At 40.8% G+C, this 12256-nt stretch overlaps 1 protein-coding gene across 1 annotated transcript in view; it reads left to right on the top strand.

The window, feature by feature from the left end:
- Nucleotides 1-12256, top strand: part of TRHDE (thyrotropin releasing hormone degrading enzyme) — a 2026389-nt gene that overhangs the window by 1647277 nt on the left and 366856 nt on the right. Inside the window, exon 13 of the mRNA XM_078678167.1 lies at nucleotides 4082-4229. Coding sequence (XP_078534293.1) covers nucleotides 4082-4229 — 148 coding nt within the window. The remainder of the gene's footprint in view (nucleotides 1-4081; nucleotides 4230-12256) is intronic.

Here is a 12256-nt window from a genome sequence, read left to right as displayed (position 1 = left end):
CGGAAGTTTCTGTGAGAGCAAATCTACCACGGTGGTGAGGGGGGTTTAAGTCATGAATGCCTTGAAAGTTTATGCATATCCAGAAAGATCCATGTTTGTGAATGTTTACTAACAATTGTCCAACCTCTTCCCACCATCAAAGAATCATTTTTCATGGAGAGGAGACAGTAATGAACCACAAAACCTGCAGAGGATTAGGGAAAAAACAAAGTAGTAAGCATGCACATTTGCACATATATTCCCATGAAAAATATGCACATGCATGTGAAAATGGAAATACAAATAGTTTTCAGTATTACTCATGGAAAGCTGTCCACTGTGAATTTCCACGCAAGAACATGGAAGAGTTTTATGAGTCCCTGAAATGAAATCTGCACCAATGCATGACTGTAACTTACCCTTGAGTCTACATTGGATTGGTTGTTACTCTTCTAGGTGGTGTAACCTATTTTATATTCTAAAGTATATTATATATTTTGAGGAAAATGACAAAAAAATAACAATTTAAATAACAAGTTATTTATGGATAGTGGTAATTAGCAACCTGTTCCAAATTTGACAATAGAATTTTCACAAATTTCCTTTTTATGTCATAATGCATACAAACGTGTCAAAAATATTATTTCCCCACAGTTATAGTAGGCAAAACTCATACGGCTCAATCCATACAAAGATGTACATATTTACTGACGGAGATTCATGCCTTCATCCGGGCCACATTTTTCCATTTTTGTCCATTTCAAAAATCTTGCACAAAGTACTTCTGGGAAGTTTTGCCAAGGGCAGTTTTCCAGGTATACTTCTTGGAATCTTTTACACAATAGAGAGTGAGAGAAGAGCAGGGTAGGTTTCAATCTCCCATTTATAATCTTCACATAAATAAGCAACACCTGCTATAAGAATTCTTCTTGGGAACTCTCAGTCTTTTGTTAAAAAGGACTCTGTCAGGATGTGGTACTCTCCCTCTGCTTTATTTTCGTAGGAAGGGGTATCCAAAGATATTGGAGTAGAAGCCACACTCACTTATCGTGACATGCTTCATCATCGGCGCATATCCACACGGGGGTGAGATGATACTACCCGGGCGGACTCAACCATCGATGGAAAGGGATTTCTTAGATAAAGCAATACTGGACATGCAGGGATCCAGATGAGTGATGTTTGAAAATACCTCTAGGTATACACAAACACTATGTTTTATTCGGAGGGTACATGGGGTATGTACAAAAACTTGAACATATTGGGTTTTACTGAATATGATTGTTCATTTGGCCCCTTTTACAGTGCCAACATGTTTTGGCCCTCGCTAGGAGCCCACGTGGGTCTGGGGTCTTTGGCAGGACTATTTATCTATTTTTTTGTCCCTGCTACTATATGGTGCACGCACTCCATGCACTATCGTGAGGCCTAATGCGCTCACTTGTCTTCTTTTCATCCACAGTAGATTTTCTACTGCTATCTTTTTTCAAGGGACATGCAGATCAGGTAGGAGATGCTGTCTTATAGTCACACATTTGTCTAAGATTTAGCACCGCAGGATTACCTCAGCGTCACCACTCCGTCCGCCGCAATGTTCCTTGAAAAAACTTGGCAGTAACAAATCTACTGTGGACGAAAAGAAGACAGGTGAGCGCATTAGGCCCTACAATAGTGCATGGAGTGCGTGCACCATATAGTAGCAGGGAGAAAAAGTCGATAAATAGCCCTGACAAAAGCCCCAGACCCACTTGGGCTCCTAGTGAGGGCTGAAACAAGTTGGCACTATAAAAGGGGTACAACTGAACAATCATATTCAGTAAAACCAAATAAATTCCCGTTTTTATACATACCCCAAGTACCCTCTGAATAAAACATAGTGTTTGGGTATACCTAGAGATATTTTTAAACATCACTCATCTGGATCCCTGCATGTTCAGTATTTCTTTATCTAAGAACTCCCATTCAATCTATGGTTGAGTCCGCCCGGGTAGTATCATCTCACCCGGGCCCGGGTGTGGATAGGCGCCGATGATGAAGCATGCCATGATAAGTGAGTGAGCCGTCTACTCCAATCTCTTTGGAAACCCCTACCATCGAAGATAAAGAGGAGGGAGAGTACCACCTCCAGACAGAGTCCTTCTTAACAAAAAACCCAGAGTTCCCAAGGAGAATTCTCAAAGCAGCGGTTGTTTACATGTGTTAATACTTCTTGGAATGTTATGTGACTTTTATATAAAAAGGCTCCAATTTGACCCCTCGGGGTATTTTGCATGGAACACAGGAATCTGGGGTCATTATTGAGTAAAATCTTGATATAATGACACTTACTTGAGCTACATGTAGAATAGAAGGAGGTCAGGCAAGTGATCAACATCATGATCATTGGAATAGAAGCTAAAGACAATATTCTCTGAAGTTAGTTTTAAATAACCATTAGTAGCACTAGCATAGCTGAAACCATGCTTTAAGCTAAACATTGATAGCTGCCTAGCACATAGGCCTGGGGTGAAGTACAATAGAAGTCATTCTAAAACCTGGAAAAATGTGGTTGACGTTGTGTCAAAGGGAGACTTACATTGTCATTCAAAACAGATTCTGTGTTTAAGCCAGTCCTCTAAACGCTTTAGTCCCCAGACTATCACATTCTCCTCTGAAGAGATGTGTACCTGAAAGCACCGAACTGATATGACATGACTATTGTCAATATTGATCAACATAAAATTATTTTAAATGCACCATAGGGAGTTATTAAAGTAGATTAACAGATCGAGTTCAGTATAGTGGAATGACATTTTCTCTGATTAAATTAACCACAATAGGTTGGCATTGTAACAGCTTAGAGACAATTCGGATATCATATGAAAACTCTGGGGACAGTGTGACATCAAATGGATGGCTTTACTCTACTTTCTTTTTATCAGGAGGTGCTGAAAAAGGATGGCCCACATCTGTCCCCAATTTTGTGTGACGTTTGCATGGAACCATCAGAGGCAATGTGGAATCCTGTGCAATCGCACTTTTTTAGTTTTACCTAGAGTATACATTTTCCTCAACGGAGAAAGCCCTCAAGGTACACCTAAACAAATCTTGGGGTGAGCTGTTTCCCTTTCCATCCAGCAAGAGGATCTCCAACTATTTCCAGGGTGTTAAGGAGACAGATAGGAGTTTGGCAGTGTCCACCAGCATACATGTCCGTGGGTGTTTACTAACGTCCACAGCAAAACACACGCTGGAATGGACACTTCCCGGCCCTTGATTGAGATTTCCAAGCGCGGGTTTCTCTGCACAGGAGGCAGAGAAATACACACTCGTAAATACATATAAAACCACCAGGAATCTCTTTATGAATCCCTGGCCGAATTTAAAACAGTAAATTCAGTGATAAAGATACATTTACAACCAAATATATCTCTGTGAATCAGGGCCATGGTGTTCTTTGTCCTTTGTGTACCTCTTAACAGAATCTGAATTCTGAGTTGTTTTTTTTACAATACCACAAGAAAAAAGAAAAGGCCGCATCTCTCTTGAGGTGTTGCTAGAGCTGTGCAGCTCAGGAGACATTTTTGCGACATGTGACTAGGGCCGTTGTTGGTGACAGCGCGCCTTTGCTGATCACATTTCATTACACGCTGCCAAATGGGAGGCGCCGAGCAAGTAGTCCTGCGAAAGAAATGAAGGAAAGCGTGATTTAGAACAAGCGCAGGCCATTATGTTTACATTCCGTTCTTTGCCCTTGTCCATGAATGTTGATGCCCCATGTAAATCACCAGCACAGTAACTTATGTTTTTTGATTACCAGTTCCACGCTCATGATACACTTCACCGCAGCCGCCTTTTAATGCTGTTTACATAATTTTTCCATTAGGGACTGCCTAGCATCAATAATGTGTGTGTAAAGGAGGGAGCGGGAGGGACGAGCGCATGCGCACAACGCTCAGTCTGTAAGTGGAAAAAATGTAATTTCCGCGGCCCTGCTAGAGTGTTCATGTAATGTGCCTGAATGCGCCGTAGTGCCCGCAAGCTCTGTACATGCACAAAAAAGATGGACCGTGCCCCTCCGCCTCAAACAATAATTAATGTTAACTTTTTTTTGACTCCGCAGAGCTGGCTACTTGCCCCAGAACATCCCTCTGGAGATCATCAGATACCTTTCGGAGGAGAAGGATTTCCTGCCTTGGCACGCGGCCAGTCGCGCGCTCTATCCTCTGGATAAATTGCTGGACCGCACGGAGGACTACAGCAGCTTCAGTGTAAAGCATACATTCCCTTTCTTCCTTTTTTTTCAACCCTGGAACTGCTTGCAGTGAATGAATGCTGATTTCTCTTTGATAGGTTAATTGTAGAACAAAGAGAGTGGGTCAGTTCACCCACATTTAATCAATGCCAGGCTGTCTTTCACTGGTTCCAGGCTATTTCTCATTGGTTTTGGAAAAGCTTTGAATTCACTTTGGCACCAAGTTGCTGCTGTTTCATATCGCTCGTGCATAGGTCAGTCAGTGCAAATGTTCTCGTGCAAATATAAGTGTAAAACTGCCAGGACTAACAGCCTGATTCATCAAGCCGAATTGCGCTCGCAAAGGGCCAGAATCTGAGAATCTGGCCCTTTGCGAGCGCAATTTTTGCATTTGGGATTCATCATCCCAAATGCAAAAATCGGTAATTGCTAATTCGCTAAATTGCGAGGAATTACATTTAAGGAATCTCTATTTGAGATTCCTTAAATGCAATTCATCAACCATTTTTAAATTGCGAAAATGCAATTTTGGGCCGCTTTTTACCGAGAGGTCAGACCTCTCGGTAAATAGCAAAAACTTAGAAAAATGCTTTTAAAAGCATTTTTCTAAGTTGCATGTTGCACACACACATGTCCTTTGGACATGTGTGTGCGCAAGTTTCAATTTGCATTTAAGGGGTGCTACAGGGTGTCCTATGGACACCCCTGGCACCCTTTAAATCGCTATCTTATTTGCGATTAGCTAATTGCTAATCGCAAATAAGGAATACTCCCCATTCATTCCTATGGGCCTTTTGGCCCATAGGAATGAATGAGGAGTTTTTCCTTATTTGCGATTAGCAATTTGCTACTCGCAAATAAGGAATGTGTAGGAATCGCTATTTATTTAGCAATTCCTACATGAATACCGTTTTGCGAGTCCTTAATAGCGATTCGCTATGAATCGCTATTAGGGGCTCGCAAAACGGCCCGTTGATGAATAAGGCTGATAGACTGACTGGCACTGGTGCAATTTGCATAACATGGTTCAATGTCTAACTTTTATCTGTAAACCATTTGAATATTTGTCGATTTGTAAGCACTTCTGATGAAAACATGCTTGATTATGCTCAGCACAATGATATTGTTATCTTCAGTACAATGGCACGTAGTTGCTCAGAAGGTAAACTTATTGACTGGCTCCTAGATCTTGACAAACATGATTAGTTTATTGATTCAAACATTTCATTTCCGAGCACCGGCCGAGCCAATCAATTGAAAGTACCAGGAAGGAACTGGAAAGGATCATGGATTTGCTCTTAGAGCAGAATAGGGCGCACGCGAATGTGCCCAGGATTCACTCTGGATATTTGCCTTTTGAAGAGGCATGCTGAATTCAGCAATCTTAGCTTAATCAGAAGGAAGAAGGTGTGCAAGATAAAAAAGGAACAAAAGCGACCTTTCAAAATTATGATCAGTAAATTGCTTCAATTGCAAAAGCAATAGATAAGCCTACCAGATAAGCAAATACAGAAAGGAAATCGAGATTCTTTAATATATGAACAGTTTCCCTAAACTACACACAGGCTTTTGGTTTCATTTATTCTCTTTATGGTTTCTAAGCCTCACATGGCTTTAGGGTGATTACATGTGCTGCACTCAGTTCAGATATATTACATGAATGGTGATTGCACCACTGTCAATTTAGCAAAAAAAACACAACAATGTAGTGATGCATTGTTCACACTTACCTTTACCCATAACTTAGCCCTAAATACGTGTTGGAAAGTATATCCGTGTGTATAGTATTCACAGTTCTTCCCAGTGTGTGGATCTGGGAAGGAGGGGTGCAACCACAAATAATATTCACAGTGTCCACACTGAAGAAAATGTTCTAGTACTCCATGAAAACAGAATCTCACTATGTTCCTAACCATAGGAATGCGTACTGTAGCAGGTGCATGTTGTACCACACCAGCACGGAAGAAAAAAGTAAAAGGATACCAAAGTACGCGAGGGCATATTTTTGTTGCTTTCTCGTTTGAATCCCAACATTTGCTTTTGTTAGTTTTTATTAGTTGTAAATTTGTGCTTTAGATTCAGGGATTTGCTTGCTATAATTTTATGATTTTTGAGACGGTTCACCTCTTGTTACATTTATATTGACTTATTGTATATTTTACCTATTTTGCTTCAGAATATTTTTTCTTTTTCCACATCTGCTTTCCTGTTGCTCTCCTGGGAGGGTGGTATGTCCTTCAACTGAAAGTCATGTGACACTGAAGTATGATGGACGATGAAGGGGATAATTTAAAGGTGGCACCTATATGTCTACACACAACTGGGATGTAAGATACGTGCCCGTTCTTCTGACTCAGCATATTTTTCTCATAATTTGTTTGATTTTAAAGATTTTGTCATTTGTTTACATTCCCTCCGCGCTTTTTGCTTTTCTGGTTTCCAGAAGGACCCTCACTTTCGATTATGTTTCAAATAATCATGTGTGTCTCCACTGTCAGCTGCTATGTGGATTATATCAACAAAATCAAATATGTAGTTTCCTAAACCTATTTAAACAATGGTTGGCACATGCACCAAAAGGGCCAAAAGTCTTGAAAATACCAAAAACAAGGACATAAAATGGTGTTAATCATGGATAGATGAATACCGTACTTAATGGAGGACCCTTCTAACTAATTTAGGAAGCTGTGCTCTATAAACCAGATTAAGGTGCATGTAAACCAGATCTATTGGCTGCTCTGTGCCAGTTCAAGTGTCCAAGCTGTGGACGAACCTGCCACGCGTGCTTATAGCTATGAAACACCCGCTATCACTAAGATATGCCCTAAAGATCAACTTTATCTCCACTTGATAGGTTTGTTTCATGTTGAACTTCGATAATTCATCCATTGGGCCAAGACACCTCTCAGATTGTGAACAATACATTTTGAAAAAACACTAGGAGATAATATGTTGTATCATGCTTGACATATTTCTGCATGTAGCATTCTTTTATATGTGCGTCGTGCTTTTTTATTCATATTTCCAATAATGCAGTCTCACTTTGGGTACCTAAACAACAGGCCCCATTACTGGTACAGGTTTCTGAAAAGCAGCACCCTACAGAATCCTACAACAATATAATAGGGTGCATCACTCTCCTAATTCAGGTCTGCCATGTGAAAGAGGAGTGAGGCTCTCTTGCGCCTTCATTAAGTCTCGCTCAGAAATTGACAAAGCAGAATAATTATTTCCACCAACTTGAATTTTAGCGACTGCATATTTATTGGCTAAAAAAGCTTGTCTTAAGGTTCACATTATACTTGACTCCAGAATTTCATCGGAAAAATCACGAACCAAGGAGAATCCCACCATTAGTGGTGACACGTTGTGCACTTCCTCAATTCCCGTGCTCTTACAATACTTGCCATTTTCCTGTTTTACAAATAACACAGAAAAAATGTAAAACGACATTGAGACACAAGTCCCTTATTAAAAATGTCACTTGAAGTAAATGCCATCAACTAGGAAGGTTTACCTATTCAATATGAAAAACTTTAGAATACCACATCTAAAAAGTAATTCTATAAATACAAAAGTTAAATGACAAAGGGACTACTGTAGTCAGCGATTTTCATTTTAAAATGTAAGGTACAAAGTGGGGAACAATTGAGCTACTACTTTGTTTTCTCTTTTTTTTTCTTCCTGCCCCCACTTACACCGTGTCTCTATTTTTTAGACTTAAGGGGGGACTAGAAAGTGAATTCGACATGCACAGAGATGTGAGTTTAAATAATTGGGTAGGGAATTCAGATGCCTCAGGAAGTAGCGAGATAATGAGGCCAAGAACAAGGAAGGCTCACTTGCAAGGAGGGAGGGCAGACGTGGTAGGAAAACCACAGGTGTTCAACTAATCAGAAGGAACTGGTTTAGTCATCCAAGTGCGCACATCATGCTGTGTGCACTACAAAAAAAACACAAGGCGGAGCCTTGCCACAATCCAAAATGGCAGTGTCTGGCCACAATCCAAGATGCCGAACCCCAGATCTCTCCCGAGACTGATTTCTATGGGAGCGAAGTAAAACAGGTAGATGGCACCCCATACAGCTGCAAACTACTGAGAACGTTCTCAGGAACTTAGAGACAACTGGAGAACTCTTCTTGGCCACTTGATTTGAGGAGGGTCACAAGTAAGGAGATCGAGGCTTGAGACACAGTTCCTAAGATTGTGTTCGGCCGTACTCTGCAAGCAGTCTTCAGATGCCTCAGCGAGAATGGATTTGAACTGCGGGACACATTGGGAGGACCAGAGACCTGTTCCCTATGCGCTCTGTGGTCGCAGGGCTCCAGACTGCCGACTTGAAACACAAATGCCTGAGTCCAACTAAGCACTACAGAAAGAACTTAAATGGATGAATGTGTGCAACAATAGGGATACTATTAAGTCACGAAGTTTGAAGATGAGAGTACCCTATACATTTTGGAAAACGTGAGGAGGGAAACTGTTCTTATGTCGCTTTACCACTGACACTAGATGAATTTCTGGTTATAATGGCGACACAGAGAGATGCTTCATGCCCATTCAGGCTCTGACGTGGCCTAGAAGCTCATTATTCCAAGATATCATATGCAACAAGAGCAGAGGATGTCTTATGAATAACTCAGACCATCGGATATCACGCTCACAATTCAGTGGAGTTTAAGGTAGGTGCTGTGATAAGAAGATCTTGGCCTACCCTGTCCTTTTCTACTCTGACAGAGCTGTGGGTCTCCAACTTGCCTTTATTTATAACCCACTTTTCGAATTCCTGCAAAGAAAAGAGACATCTGTGATTAAATACCATGAATATAAAATAGCATATATTGTGATAGGGAAGCATTGATATCTGCCTCAAGCCACATGAAAAACACACGCAGAAAAAGGTTACTCTTTTTTTTTTATAGTGACCCAACCTGACTGACAAAAATTAGTGGTAGGGGGTGCACTGCGTGTTATTGAAGAAATTTACTTAAGTCTTTGAAATGAAGGTAAACGGGTTGGGTGCACTCTCAGGTGGCGTCTCCGTCTGGCGCCTATAGTATACTAGTAAGTAGTGTATGCATGAAAATGCGTGTGCATCCCGATGAGAGGCACTCCTGGTTGGTATCCCGATCCCTACCTCCGTAACGAGTGAGACACTCCCCAGCTCCCCACCCGCCATACACGGTCTACCTCGGCACGCCATTAATCTATTTGTCCTGCACTGTCCCCGAGCACTGTTTGAACACAAATCTTTTTAATAATACACTTCCCTGTCATCCTCCACAGCTCCCCGAGCACTGGTTGAATAGTTTTTTTTTTTTTTTTACCATCACACCCCATTGTCATCTTGCACATCGTTTAACCTTTTTCTTCTGCTTGACCATTCAGACACCCCATACATATATTTGTTCTTCTTCTTCTTTCAGTACTCCTTGAAAAAGGGCACTTCGCCCGAAATGCATCGGAGTCTTCATTTAATGCGTACATTATGACATCGGCATGAATTTTCTTGATATGCTACTAATATCACGAAGAAACAACTTGTGTAAATAAACAAATATACAAACCACTCCTCCAACCTGACTGACACCACTACTGACCACAAGCAGGGGAACCCTGACACCATGGCTCTCACAAAAGCTGACCTACTGACCATCTTGCAATCCTTCAAAACTGAACTGTGGGAAGAGCTAAAATCCAACACATATGCAGAGAACCTACGTTTTGCATACAGACCTGGGAGTCAAAATGTTGTCTTTGACAGCAGACATTTGACTCTGCTGGCACTAGAGTATTAGAAGCTGACAGACAAATTGCTTCCTTGAAGGAAAGAAGTGCAACAATTGAAAGCCAATGTGCCCCCCTTTAAACTGAAAATGATGCCATTCGTAGAAATCTGGAGGACCTCAAAAATTGTACATAAAGGGAGAACGTTTCTCCCCCCTATAAACCCAACAACCTGCTATAACACTATAAATTACTATGCAAAGTAATTATAAAAAATCAAAATTATGTAAATTACGATCTATATTAAAAATACCCTTTATATAAACAATAATAGAGAGATATAAAATCAATTTATCAGCTAGAAACTTTCAAATCATTAAAAAACGATTTTTTATCACTATATTATTCAAAATGATAGTAACAACATTTATTTTACTTAAAAATGATATCCTTTTCAACGATATTTGTGCATCATGAGATTTGTGTATCTCTAAATTTATTTCAGGATATTTATTCCTGCTGATAGTTTTAAATCCATATTTTGTCCAGAGCCAGGTTTAAATTTGCAAAACTGTGTACTATCTTTGTCTTCCAGTGAACTCTTCAAACTTGGTCGCTAATAGTGTGGCATCATCGCTGACAGCTGTGAGTTCCATTGCAGCGATAAAGTTTCAAATTGTGTTTACTGTGATAATGAAACCATTAGCCACCTTATCACACAGAGCTAAAGAGGGCAAGAGCTCTATAGCTATAGCTCGAGTGGAAGATAACTCACACACAATTACAGAATTTTACTTTGCACGTCCAGGGAGTAGATACGTCTGTCTCCCATTAACCAGGATACTCTGAACGCTAATCAATCTTGCTTGTAACCGAAGTAAGCATCCTTATGTCTAATTTTCAGAGCTGGATCTTAATTCCTTCTACATTTATGTTCAGGAGTTTTCAATGCAGAGCCATCGCTCAACAGATTTTCAGTAAGTATGGGCTATTTCAGTGATTGCAACAAACATTTAGTTTGTGACTACCCTAGACATAGGTACATGTAGAAAGGAAAGAGAATTTGCACATTTTTCAGGGGAGGTCAGTAAGATGCCAAAGATAAAACTAATTAGCTTTCAGCTAATCAGAAGTACCTTTAACCTGCTTGTGACATTAGGTACATTATGGAAGATCACCATCTTAAACTGATTCCAACAAATTGCTGAATGATCAGATGACCTAAGTGGAAAGGCAAAAGGTATTCAGATGTGGTATTTTTAGAGCACAAACGTAGCTGAGGCGGAGCACAGAGCACAGGGTTGAATGCAAAGCTGCAGTCACGTAATAATTGCATGAGTTTGCAAGGTTCTGAGAGCAGATGTGGACTAATACTTGGTCGTCATTTACTGTTCTAGAGGCTTTTATCCTTAGCTATTTGCTAAACTGGAGCTAGTCTGGAGCAGCCCTGATGTCTATGAGAATGTCTTTATGTAAATGGAGAATGCCAATTCCCTTGTGTTTTTTTGTTTTTACACTTCATCCTCTCCAGTCTGATGGTATCCTGGCTGCAGGTGTGCCAAGAGCCACTGCACTTGTCAGTCAAATATCTGGGAAGACCAAGTCCATGGTGTGTCAAAATTGCAAGTAAAACCATTTGATGGAGGCCCAAGATGTAAAGAATCTGAATTGCTTCAGAGCCTTAGTACTATAATGAAGCAAAAATGAACATGCGCTTTGAGATATGTAGACCCTTATTCTAAGTTCCACGATACTGGGGCTGCAGTAAAATTGCATGTGATTTTTCCATTAGCACCCAGTAAATTCACCCCAGAACCATGCAAATACAATTAAGATCCCAAGAAATGGGAAAATACTGTGTGGGAACAGTTTTTCTGTTCATAAAGCTAAACTGAAATCCCCAATTCCATGTAGTTTTACTGTATACATTTACACCAGCAATGGGCAGGTGGCAAAATGTATGTGCAGGCCTTTTGATGGGGAGGGAGGTGTGTTAAATAGAACAGAGACGGGGAATTATTTTTCTAATGGGGCAGCATAACCCCCATTAAAAAAAAGTGCAGATTGAAGCTTCAATGCTGCTTTGGCCAAAACGTCTGGGTCCATATTATACATGCAGCACATTTTCCGGGATTGAGCTGGATTAGAGATGCCCTTGCAGGTGGGTGCAGTCATTGACTTCATCGCCTGCAAGGGGATGCCTTGGGGGGGCACGGGACCCCCTTTCCCCCACCAGAGGGCTGCCATCAGGGGGCACACTGACAGTGCGCCATCTTTTAGGTGGCACACTGTCAGTGCGCCCCAGACAGCTTCCT

Source organism: Lissotriton helveticus, chromosome 1_1, assembly GCF_964261635.1.
Source record: "Lissotriton helveticus chromosome 1_1, aLisHel1.1, whole genome shotgun sequence".
Lineage (NCBI taxonomy): Eukaryota > Metazoa > Chordata > Amphibia > Caudata > Salamandridae > Lissotriton > Lissotriton helveticus.
The sequence above is the reverse complement of the archived record's forward strand: the minus strand, read 5'-3'. Positions and strand labels throughout refer to the sequence as shown.